Source organism: Squalius cephalus, assembly GCF_949319135.1.
Source record: "Squalius cephalus genome assembly, chromosome: 8".
Classification (NCBI taxonomy): Eukaryota; Metazoa; Chordata; class Actinopteri; order Cypriniformes; family Leuciscidae; genus Squalius; species Squalius cephalus.
In genome coordinates this window covers 45,570,931-45,582,843 of record NC_137129.1, presented here as the reverse complement: position 1 = coordinate 45,582,843, position 11,913 = coordinate 45,570,931, and the positions used below count along the sequence as shown (strand labels likewise).

Sequence of the window (11,913 nt, the reverse complement as noted above, 5' to 3'; positions counted from 1 at the left end):
CTTCGTCTCTGTTCTCTTTTATTCTGTATCCTGATTCATTAGTTATGAGTATGACACATGTGAAATATGACTTGTAATATGTTTTTTTTTAAAGACACGCAGTAATAATTTATAATTTATGCATGTTTTTAGTTGATTTTCATTGGCAATCACAATTAACTACTTCATTAGGTTTACCAAATGAACTTAATGTATATAACATTGCATGATGGGCCTCTGTTGTTTATTTACAGTTAATCTGTTTGGAAGCTAAAATGTTGAATTATGATTTCACCATTTCTGTAATTTGTGAAACAACTGAAAAAATTAACAAACAAAACCGCTTGTTTGTTTCTTTGGTGAACAAAAAGCCAAAGTGACCTTATCATTTAGTCAAGCATGTGGGTAAAATGAGCCACCCCCTGTATCTAGGCAACAATAATCAAAAGTAATCATGTGACCACAAATTAAGGAAATATAGTTCACATAACCCAATCCATCTTGGACATCTTGAATTCATCATGTTACTAAAGTTACATGGCTTGTTTCTTCATTAAAATAGATCAATAAATTGTACGACATTTTTAAGCTTTTAAAGGTCCCGTATTATGCCCCTTTTTACAAGATGTAAAATAAGTCTCTGATGTCTCCAGAGTGTGTATGTGAAGTTTCAGCTCAAAATACCCCACAGATCATTTTTTACAGCATGTTTAAATTGACATTTTTGGGGGCTCAGAAAAACGAGCTGTTTTAGTGTGTGCCCTTTAAATGCAAATGAGCTGCTGCTGCCGGCACAGGGGGCGGAGCTTCATGAGCTCGCGCTCAGTCTCTCAGGACAATTTCATCTCACGGAATGATGATAATATTAGAAACTCTCAGTAACGGTGTCCATTTCGAGTCGGACAATAATGCCTACAGAGTCAGAGTGCTGTATAGAGATGAAACAGGTATGGTTTAGTAGTTTAATTACGGTTATCATAACGTATTTGTCATCTGCTTGTATGTATCCATTATTTATTAATAGCCTACAAGTCTGCTGTCTGAATGATAATCAAACATATACTGATTAGTTTAATAAAGTTTATTGTACATCACACAAAAGATGAAGCGTCAGTTTTACTTCAGAAAATCACCGTAAGAGCTGAGTAAACACAGTAAGTTATTAGAAGTGCACAAGTACATAAACGAATTTCAGTAGAGTTTAGGGAGCATTCCTGTGGGCGGAGGTTAGTCAAAAAACGGTTTTAATGACGTCATTAAAGAAGGAAGTAGAGGGATGTAGTCCAAACGAGCCGTTCGCTGTAGGCGACTTCTGTTAAATAAAATATCTCGCTTGGCATTGAACTTTGAGCTTTATAATTTTACAGATATTATTTATACTCTAACAACAACATTACACACTAACTAAAGTTTGAAACATGGGATCACAAAGAACGGGACCTTTAAATCCATATTGCTTTCATTCTGTTGCTCACACACAAAGAGAAGGACAAAACACACTTTAAAAGTATGAATTTTGCCTTTGTTAAATTGATGGCATTAATAAGTTCATAATTATCTTATATTGTTTGTTATTGTGTCATATTATATCACTATTTTAGAGAACTTGTTTTGATTTCAATTGATTCACAACAACCTGAGGTGTATATTTACAATTATTTCAAACAAATACACTTTTATTTTACCGTAAAATCCATTCCGTGACGCCCGCGCTTCATACTTGCTCTAAGTCTGAAGTAGCGAAAAGCCCATTTATTATCTCAATTTAAAGTTAATGAAAGTTTCTCAGTAACATAAGATGTATTATTTGTGTCCAGATTCGCTGTGTTCCGACTTCTGGTTTGTGTTTCCACAGCATGAAGGCAAGATCTTACGGATTTATGAATGAACCGCTCGTTTTATGAAATTTGCTTCAAACATTACAAAGCTCATGATAAGTTTAGTTAGCTCTACAATAAGTAAATCCAGTTCACCAGTTAATTACTCTTCAACATCTTGTATGCCATAGAAATATACAGAGCTACCGCAAAAACGGAAGTTCAAAGACAATATCTAAAGATGGCGGCTTGTTATTCGTAATGAGAGCTCCGTCTGTACCGTGAAGTTTACAAGCTCGAGGGACACTCGTGAGTATCTTCACCATCAAAACTTTTAATTCTCTGTTTTCAGAGTACCTTGTGGTCCCTCTAAATGGCAAACCAACTTGGATATTTGAACATGACCTCTCGGAATGTATTTAAAAGGTGTTGATGTAGATTTGTGATGATTTCCTGCAGTATTTGTTTGAAACCAACATAATGCCTAATCTTAACCGTAAATGGTAATTATTTTTCACATTTGATTATTATTTTCCCGTCCTTGGATAACATCGGTAATTCCTGAGGTGATTTGCATCCAGTGAGTGACGTTGAACGTGCAGTACCGCATTTAACCACACTCGCATCAAGCGAGCTAAAGTGTGTAAAAAGCTTAATTTCTTCAGCGATATTTGCTGAGTCTGGTATCTGAACTCAATCAGAAATACTTTAACGATAAATAGTGAATGTTTCGTGATTAACAAAGACAACGGAGATAAACAGTCTTTATTGTGCTCTGACTCTGTGCTCGTGTTTGATTGGCCGATGGACTCTGTGCTCGTGTTTGATTGGCTGATGGACTCTGTGCTCGTGTTTGATTGGCTTATGGACTCTGTGCTCCTGTTTGTTTGGACGATGGTAAAAAAGGTTTTCCTCTTGTTATTTGTGAGAATCTCCGTGTTTCTCTCAGTCTCTGAGCGGGACATTATTTCTCGAGTGTGTGTGTGTGTGTGTAGTCTGAGGTGTTTCTCCTGATATCAGCCCGTGTGACCGTCACTGAGGTGTGTATCGCGCTGAGTGACTCCTCTAGCTCGAGCCCTTTATCAGTATCGCTTCTCGGCCTTTTGGCTAAGATCAAGTGTAGTATCTGTTCTTATCAGTTTAATATCTGATACGTCCCCTACCCGGGGACCATATATTAAATTGATTTTTGGATCAGGGAGATGGAATAGGGGCTTGCTCCGTCCACTCCACGCATCGACCTGGTATTGCAGTACCTCCAGGAACGGTGCATCCCCTCACGGGGAACATGACGAGTTAAAGAAAGATTTATACAAATAAACGTTTATATTTTAAGCATCTAGAGAAAAGATTTGTAGTAGAAATAATCTGGAGTTATTCGCATGATCAACAGTAGTTTAATATTCTGATGAAAATATGCGCAGTTTCTAAGTTTCGTCTCTAGAGGTCGCTAACTCAAAATCAATAGCAAAGTCGTAGCTTGGTGACGTTTTGAAGTGGCGCGTGGAATCATGGGAGTTGTAGTCTGTTAATTTTTCTTTTCATTTTTTTTTTTTTTTTTTTTGGTCTGAATGTCATATTTTAAAACCTTAGATTCTGTTTAATTCATTGTTATATGGTGTTTAAAAAAGTTATTTTCTTTAATAAAACATGTTCTGGGAAGCTAAAATTTTTTATCTGGGGTAGCATTAATCTACGATGGCAAATGCTTTTTAATTGATAAATGTTTGTCCTATAGCTGTGTGGATTATTACATATATTATATTGAATAAACTATAGTAGATTTCTATTTTAATTGATACATTAAAACGTTTGTCCCAGTTTCATCTTCGTTTTAAATGTAATTTTTGTATAAAAAAACCCCCTCATATTTCTCTTCATAGATGCAGCTTCCCGGTTATTTTTTTGGGAACCAAATACTAACGTTAGGGGAACGTTCTGTGTTAACTGGGAAGCTGCATCTATGAAGAGAAATATGAGGGGTTTCTCATATTCATAATTATCCATAGTAAAACCATAGTTGGTTTTATTTTTATGTAACCATAAAATAACGTTCCCAGAACGTTGCAGGGTGGTTACTTTTAAATAACCTAAAAAATAACTTTAAAAAACGTTCCCAAATGGTTATTTTAAAGTTATTATTTTGCATAATTGACTGGAATCAATTGTAAGACTTAGTACCACATACTGCCCTGTCACTGAACGGCACATCAGGGACCAAACGCTGCATATTATATATCTGTAACATGTCTTATAAGGGTACTACAGACAGAGAGTTATAAAATACAATGAAAATCTGGGCAAAATAATACAAATAAAGAAACGATGTCATTAAGAGTGGAACACCATGTACTCAGCTCACTGGGTTATAATTAAACAGGTTTTATTAAAATAGGAACAAATGGAACAAACTAAAGTTTTCAAGATATTTTATCTGATTATCAAATAATTCCCTCCATCAATTCTACTTAAATGCTGCGTGACTTTTACGTGTTTTAATGGGAGCGCGCTTTCTTTTACTGTCTATGGGCGCGCGCGCTGAACATTCGAGTTGCATTTGAACTGGAGCGGAGGCCGAGGGCGTTACCATGAAAACGGGACGGCAGCTCAACTGACACAAGCTGTAACTCCGTCTCTCACTGTTGTTTTCACTACTTTCAGGTAAGTTTAGTCCCCAAACTTACACAAATAGTACATACAAATGCTTATGACACATTCTTTCATGTAAATAACACACTTCCGTTGAATATTTACTTTATAGAAATGATTTAGTGTCTTCGGGAAAAGTCCGCTAGCATCTCAACCGTTAACTGTTAACTGTTACTAGCTAAAGTTAGAGGTAACGTTAGGTTAACTTGAGCTGTAAGTTTGGGCTTTTAATCACATCTTATGTGTATATGAGAGATTTTGATAGTTTTGTAAAGGTTTTGCTGGCAATTTTTCAATGTGTGAATGAAAGTAAACTAATTTATTTAACTTAAAAATATTCAATGGACGGTTAACCTAGGATATCCACCAAAGGAGGGAGAGCATTTTCACATTTATCTCCAAAACTCTGGAATAGTCTTCCTGATACTGTTCGTTGCTCAGACTCGCTCTCCCAGTTTAAAACTAGATTAAAGACGCATCTCTTCAGCCAGGCATTCATATAATACTTTTAATCTTACAGTTAAATCCGGCCTCTAGTTCATAAACGCCAGAGGAGAACTGGCCCCCGACTGAGCCCGGGTTCTCCCAAGGTTTTTTTTTCTCCATTAGGTCCTGATGGAGTTTTTCGGTTCCTTGCCACTGTTGCCTTTGGCTTGCTCAGTTGGGGATACTTGGGGATATTTAATTTAATTAATCAATCAACGATACTATTGATCAGCATTACCAAACGTGGACGTTCCACTAGAAACAAACATTGTTGTATTATTTTAATTTAATACTGTGAAGCTGCTTTGATACAATCTGTATTGTGAAAAGCGCTATACAAATATACTTGACTTGATTCATTGTTTTCACATGACGTCACATAACTCACACCATTATAGGAACGCCCACCTGGAGGGCAAATGAAAGGGGTATTATAATGCCATTTGTCCCTAGTATTAACATGAATGTCACGCAACCGCTTAAAGTCAGTTGAATAACATATACCCAATTGTTATAATGTTCTTGCATCTTTTGCACATGTTTTGAATGTGATGCATACTCCATGATTGTGTTTTTTTTTTTTTTTAAATCAACAATTAAACGATGAATCGACAAAAACATGGACTGTAGGCTGAATATTTATATATATTTACTGTTGTATTTTATTAAAGTAAAAAAGAGATGAATTTAGGTTAGTTGAACGTTAGAAATATGTTAGGGAAACGTTAATATAACATTATGGGAACGTAAGAATAACTTTATGGGAACCGAAAACTAACGTTCTGGGAAAGTTAAGAAAACTTTCCTGGCTAACCAAAAACAAACCATAGAAAATAACCAAAAATTGTTTGCTGGGTTCATCTGAACACAGCAGAATCAAAACCTCAAAATTTGTCTCAATTTAAAAATCTTATTATTATTCATACCTATAATTCCAAATTATTATTTTTGGGTCGCATAACAAAAGCATTATTTTTTTGGTGATAAATTATTTTAGTATATTTGTAATAAAATAATTATTTGAATTATTAAAAATATAAATATATATTATATTTATTATATTAAATATTATATTTGAATATGTTCAGTGAAATGGGACATCTTCACACGGAGCATGTAAAACTGCACATGCTCATTGACCTTGCAAACAAATCACGCCCACGTGATGTCGTCACGTCAGACTCGAATGCCAAGTATGTGACACAGCAAAATCTGGTGTCCGCTCATTTACAGCCACATTTCCCGATTAAACTCGACATTAACAGTCATCATGGCGCAGAATATGATGCTTTACTGGTGCTCTGGCTCTCCGCCGTGCTGGAGGGTCATGATCGCGCTGGAGGAGAAGAAACTGCAGGGATACAAACACAAACATCTGTTGTTTGACAAGAAAGAGCACCAGTGTGCAGAAGTGAAGGCTCTCAATCCCAGACTTCAGGTGCGTCACACACACACCTGTTGAGTGGGGTTTCTGCTGACTGCATTACATGTTTACTGCAAATGCAACTTTAATAAAGAGACAAAACATTTGACTACCTTTTGTTATAATATTGCACATTTATTATGATTATTTTTTTGCAGGTTCCAACTTTCAAGCACGGAGACCTCATCGTGAACGAGTCTTTCGCCGCGTGTCTGTATCTGGAGGTAAATCAGTGTCATAAACAGTTCCTCAAGCCTTCGTAGAAATAAACCTGTGTCCAATTTTAAAAAACACAATCCAAAAGTGTTCTTATGAATAAGAAAATAATATGCTCAGTAAAAAAGAGACATACTTATGACATAATTAATTATCTCATAATTGAAATGAAAAAGTAGAAATCATAACTTGGTATGTCATTATTTTGATGTATGTCATAATTTTGGCTTTTAATGTCATAGTTATGACTTAATGTCATGATTTCTGCTTAGTATGTCAATTTCAACTACATTATTATGAATATGTAAGTCAAAGTTTTGACTTTATCTCATAATTATGGATTAGTATATCATAATATCGTCTTTTTATGTCATATTTTTATTGATTCTTTTTATGTGGTGAAAATGGGCTTTCATACACGGTTAAGGGTCGTTCACAAAAATCTATATATTTCAATTAGGGCTGTGCAACAGTTAAAGGTGTCGAGTGTCTGTAGTCCTCTCAGGGCGCAATAAACACAGCTACTTATTTCTATTCGGAACGAATTAAATGATTGGCTGGTCGACTGTCACTCTCCCTCACTACCATGGCTACCACCCCTGCTGCTACAGGAGCTGCCCACATGCGCGCACCCCTTTGACTAGAGGAGGCGAAGAGGCACGGAGAGAGGCACGGAAGCTAGGAAGAATCACAATTATGGCAGAGAAAGAGCAGTCAAAATTCCCAGTACCTGCATATACAGTCAGCGAAGGCAAAAAAAGGAACTAGTAAGGTAGAAAGGTAGGCTACTTGTCAGCGGAGTGTAACGTTAGTCCTCATCAGAGCCAACAGTGCTTTCATCGTGGAAGAAAACACCGTATATGTTATGAATCTTACACGACATTCACCTTCATCACAGTGTAACTGATGGTAATGGGAAAACATGCATCAATGCAACCTGTTTTTAGCTTTGCCTTATGTTACTAGCTCAACTCAATATATTTTAAACTTTACCAGTATCGATATGCTAGCTTGATAGTGAGTACTAACAGCCATGTTAGTTGTTTATTGGTATTTTATTACATGTGATTCTGACATGATGTCACTACATGCACTGCGCTCCTCTCCGCTCGGCGCTGTCAAACGCGTCCTCCTCCAGCTGAGCGGTCGGCATAGCGCGTTCATGTGTTTTGGGGGCGTGGCTTTGGAAGGAGCCCAGAAGGGAGGGGGTGGCAGTGAATAGAAATAAGTAGCTGTGTTTATTGCGCCCTGAGAGGACTACAGATACTCGATTTTTATACTCTCTTTTTCAGAGTACTTACATTTTAATTATGTATTGGTATATAAAGACAGTTTAAACAAATTTGGGAAAAGGTTTTTTAGAAAAAACCTGCATAAACCTGTATAATTATTTTGTATGTATAAATACACACATGCATGTATGCATGCGTTCCCCTGAGAACTTTTGCATGCGTTCGCTCGTAATAGAATGCAAAGGTTTTGTGAGCGAACGCAAATTGTAATTTTTTTTAAAATTTTTTAAGACATTATATATTTTAAACTCATTATATTTCTGCATTTCTATGTCGGTTTAGGGGCTCTGTAACAAAAACAAAAAAATCAGTGATTCATTTGTTTCTCCGGTTTTATACAAACACAGTGGATGAAAACAGTCATGAAACTCTAGATTGCGCAGACTGATCAGTCCTTAACTCAGTCTACTTGCAATCACATCATTCTCTATAGGGCACAGCTGATTGGTTCCTACTGTATCAGTAGCCAATGAGCTCGCTGCTCAACCTTCAAATACTAGTCAGCATTTGCTCTAGCAGTGCAGCGCTTTCAGAAACCCTCCTCCTTCCCCAGCTCCCCCTGTGTAAATCTGCACAGGTAATTCATGCACGCTATATATTGTCGTGTGTATTGGCAGTAGCAAGTCCTGTACTTGATGGGAAGGTTTTTGTGTTTCGATGTCTTGCCTTTTCTTCATTACAATCTTAGTATAGTTACAAATGGACATTTTTACTTAAAACTCCCAAGAAAAATCTAAAAGAAATGTTTCTGGTTTCTAGAGTGCGTTCAAGTCTCAAGGAACCCGTCTGATCCCAGATGATCCAGCCGAACAGGCGCTCGTCTACCAGCGCATGTTCGAGACCAACAACCTGCAGCAGAAAATGTGTAAGTGATTTAAATCATGAACGTACATTTAAAGCTGCACAACGACTCATTTCTCCTAGTCGGTTTTCACCCCCCTAAAGCTTTACAGGCGAAACTCTTCATGGGTTCAACATTTCATTCAGAAACATTCCACGGTTTTGATTTATAGCTGTTTGATGATCGCGTAATAATTTACATGTGCGTTAGCAAAGCTTCTATCGCTTGTTTTTGCTGCTGCTTCGTGTTTTGATCCTGAGATTCAGTACTCTTTCAGATGTGTAATAGCGCCCCCTACCGTATAACAGTGGAAACATGGGTTGCTGGAAAATTGGCGGGGAAAGAGTTAACATGCGTGTCTTTGGCGTCAAACAATGTGCATGGATATATATTAATACAATTAATTTCAACAGTTAGCCTATAGTATTATACAGCATTAGCCTCCTCATATAAGCTTTCACAGGTCTTTAACAGTAAGAACAATAACGGATCTCTACTCAGATCTTCATCCAGTTCAAAATAGTTTATAATAGTAATTGATGTAGTTTATTCGCTGTCATCATCCTCCTGCCTCATGCTCTCTTTGCTCACGGTTTGCATCAAGAAAACAAACGTGTCCTCATGGTTCTTGCACTCGATGATGTCCAACAGCGCTTTAAGTGGTTAGCAGTTTCACTCTGAGCGGACGACGGTCAGCCGCTTACTCTGTGTTGAACTCTTGTGTGTGCAGACGACGTGGCCTTCTACGAGTGGTACGTCCCTGAGGGAGAGCGACACGAATCGGCCCTGAAGAGGAATAAAGAGAATCTCGTCACCGAACTCAAACTGTGGGACGGATACTTGGAGAAGGTTGTGTTTTAACAGGGATTCTCCGATTGATCAGTATCGGCCGATAATCGAATTCTCTGACTCGATCGCTAGTAGCGCTGCCCTCGACTAAAGATGTTTCTAGTCGACTGTTAGTCATTAATTTAAGCGATTAGTCGACTTATCGCACTTGTATATTAATAAGCCAAATCATAATAATGAGCCTTTAATTGCCTACATCGCCTAATCAGCGCTCACGCACACATGAAGCCACAGCACACCAGCAAACCTCATGATTATGAATGGGAGACCTTTATGCACCTATCTGAGAATATTTGTTTTCCTTTTGAATCGGTTAATTTAAAAATAGACATTTCAATCTTTCGATAGATGTGTTTCTCATGTCTGCGAGGAAAGTTCACGCTGAGTTTCGCTTTATTTTGTGACGCGCTCAAGTTCACAGAGACCGAGACGGCAGAAAGCGCATCCTGATTGTTTTCTTGATTTTACAAAAGCACAACGTTTAGTTATTGTGTGTGCACACAAATAACATTAGTCCGTTAATAATAATCAGCTAGCGCACATTTATCTCGGTTAGCATTATAGCGAGCGGCCATGTAAAGTTGCTATTACTTGCATGTTTCAAATAATAAGCCATATTTAAGCTCGATAGATGATAGGCAAACGTTTGGATTTTCCAGTCCGATTACCACAAGTACCCACCGTTAGCGATCTGTCCCTCACGGATTACGCAACTCCTGTAGCTCAAACAGTAGAGCGTTAGCGCTTGCAACGCCAAGGTCATGGGTTTGATTCCCAGGGAAAGCAAGAACTGATAAGAATGTAAATGTGTACCTTGATATGCAATGTAATCCGCTTTGGATAAAAGCGTCTGCCAAATGCATAAATGTAAATGACTAACCGACTAATACAATATTTGTTGGACTAAGCCTCTTCTAGTCGATTATTAGCGGGCAGCCCTAATTGATAGTCTCACGATCTCACGAAACGATTCCAACATGACGACCTCAAACTTTAGCGCAATAGACCCTTTTCATGTTCTAAAGAAATATCAGGAACATTGGCTAAAGGATTTAATACACCGAACCTGATTCGCTGCCTCTTTCATTCGTTCTTATTGAAATGAATTGCATTATGAATGCCATAAATAGAGGATAACTATTGCCAAATGCCATAACTATTATCATCAACCTTTGACCACTGAACTTGAACCCTTATTGTCCTCCTAATAAACTCGATCTCATTTGTTGGTCAGATGGGTAAAGGGTCGTTCCTCGCCGGCAAGAACTTCACCATGGCGGACGTGGTTTGTTTCCCCATTATCGCATATTTCCCACGACTTCAGTGAGTGAAATCATTATCAATCCTTCTCCATGGGCAGCATGTTAGATCATAATGTCAGCTTAAGGTTTAATGTTTGATCTGTTAGACTGGTTTAATGTTTGATCTTTTTGATCTGTCTGACTGGTTTAATGTTTGATCTGTCTGACTGGTTAACAGCTGTCCTAAAGAGAGATGTCCCAGACTGATGGAGTATTATGAAATGCTGAAGGACCGTCCCAGTATTAAAGCCAGCTGGCCCCTGGAATGGCTGGAGAAACCCGAGGGTCAGGATACACTGAAGAACCTCTGAGGATCATCACAGAATCAGATCATTATTGCAGAAAGTTCAGCTTTGATGTATTCAGTAATTGCATGTGATGTTTTCTAACAGTCCTTTATGCAAGAAATGTTTCAGAAGTCTCTCTTACTAATCAATTTTACACCTACAACTGTTAAATCACAACTCTTGTCTTGTTTACATCGCTGCACCTTTCATTTGTCTGACGGTTTCAGCATCTGTTCTGTCAGGCTGCTTCATTTGTGAACTTTATTTTGAACAGTTTCTAAAGATGAAGGTTGTTATTGTCTGTAATGGCAGATTAACCCCAGACAGCAACAATGTGGGCCGGATCTGGGCCGACACTATGTTGTTGTCTGTTGTTTGGGATTAATAAAGTTTTGTGCTGTTCAATCAAGCTGAGGAAAATATTTACCATCATTACAAGAAATAAAAAAATTGGTTCAGTTTTAAATTATTAGCACAAAATGCCAGCTGGCTTTAAAACCTTTGAAAGGTTTTCCATGTATAAAATTTATTCACAGACATTAAAAAAATGAAAGAAACGAAATTAAAGTAGGAAATCAGTATAAAAACTTCAAACTCTTCAATCAGGCGTTTAAAATCTCTCCTAAATCATAGTTACTCTAATATCTATATTAATTGTAAGTAATTATTCAATAAAGAGATCGATAAACTAATGTAAGTCAGTCAGCAGTAAAACGAAATGACCGTTAATTTTTACGCGAGTGCGCGCGCATCTTTCTGTGCTTTAGTTTTTA

The 11,913-nt window shown here is 37.4% G+C and overlaps 1 protein-coding gene across 1 annotated transcript; it reads left to right on the top strand.

Annotated features, from left to right (window-relative positions):
• The first annotated feature begins 4,361 nt into the window (after positions 1 to 4,361).
• LOC307163745 (glutathione S-transferase A-like) lies at positions 4,362 to 11,549 on the top strand. The gene is made up of 7 exons (XM_079879967.1): positions 4,362 to 4,457; positions 6,165 to 6,369; positions 6,513 to 6,578; positions 8,622 to 8,727; positions 9,434 to 9,552; positions 10,787 to 10,875; positions 11,032 to 11,549. Exons 2-7 carry the CDS (start codon positions 6,202 to 6,204, stop codon positions 11,162 to 11,164), a joined length of 681 nt encoding a protein of 226 aa, XP_079736093.1. The 5' UTR covers positions 4,362 to 4,457; positions 6,165 to 6,201; the 3' UTR covers positions 11,165 to 11,549.
• Positions 11,550 to 11,913: the final 364 nt, after the last annotated feature.

Coding starts and splice junctions, on each gene's coding strand:
- LOC307163745 (XM_079879967.1), top strand. CDS start 6,202: ATGGCGCAGAATATGATGCTTTACTGGTGCTCTGGCTCTCCGCCGTGC. Junction 8,728..9,433: donor CAACCTGCAGCAGAAAATGT/GTAAGTGATTTA, acceptor TTGTGTGTGCAG/ACGACGTGGCCTTCTACGAG. Junction 10,876..11,031: donor GCATATTTCCCACGACTTCA/GTGAGTGAAATC, acceptor ACTGGTTAACAG/CTGTCCTAAAGAGAGATGTC.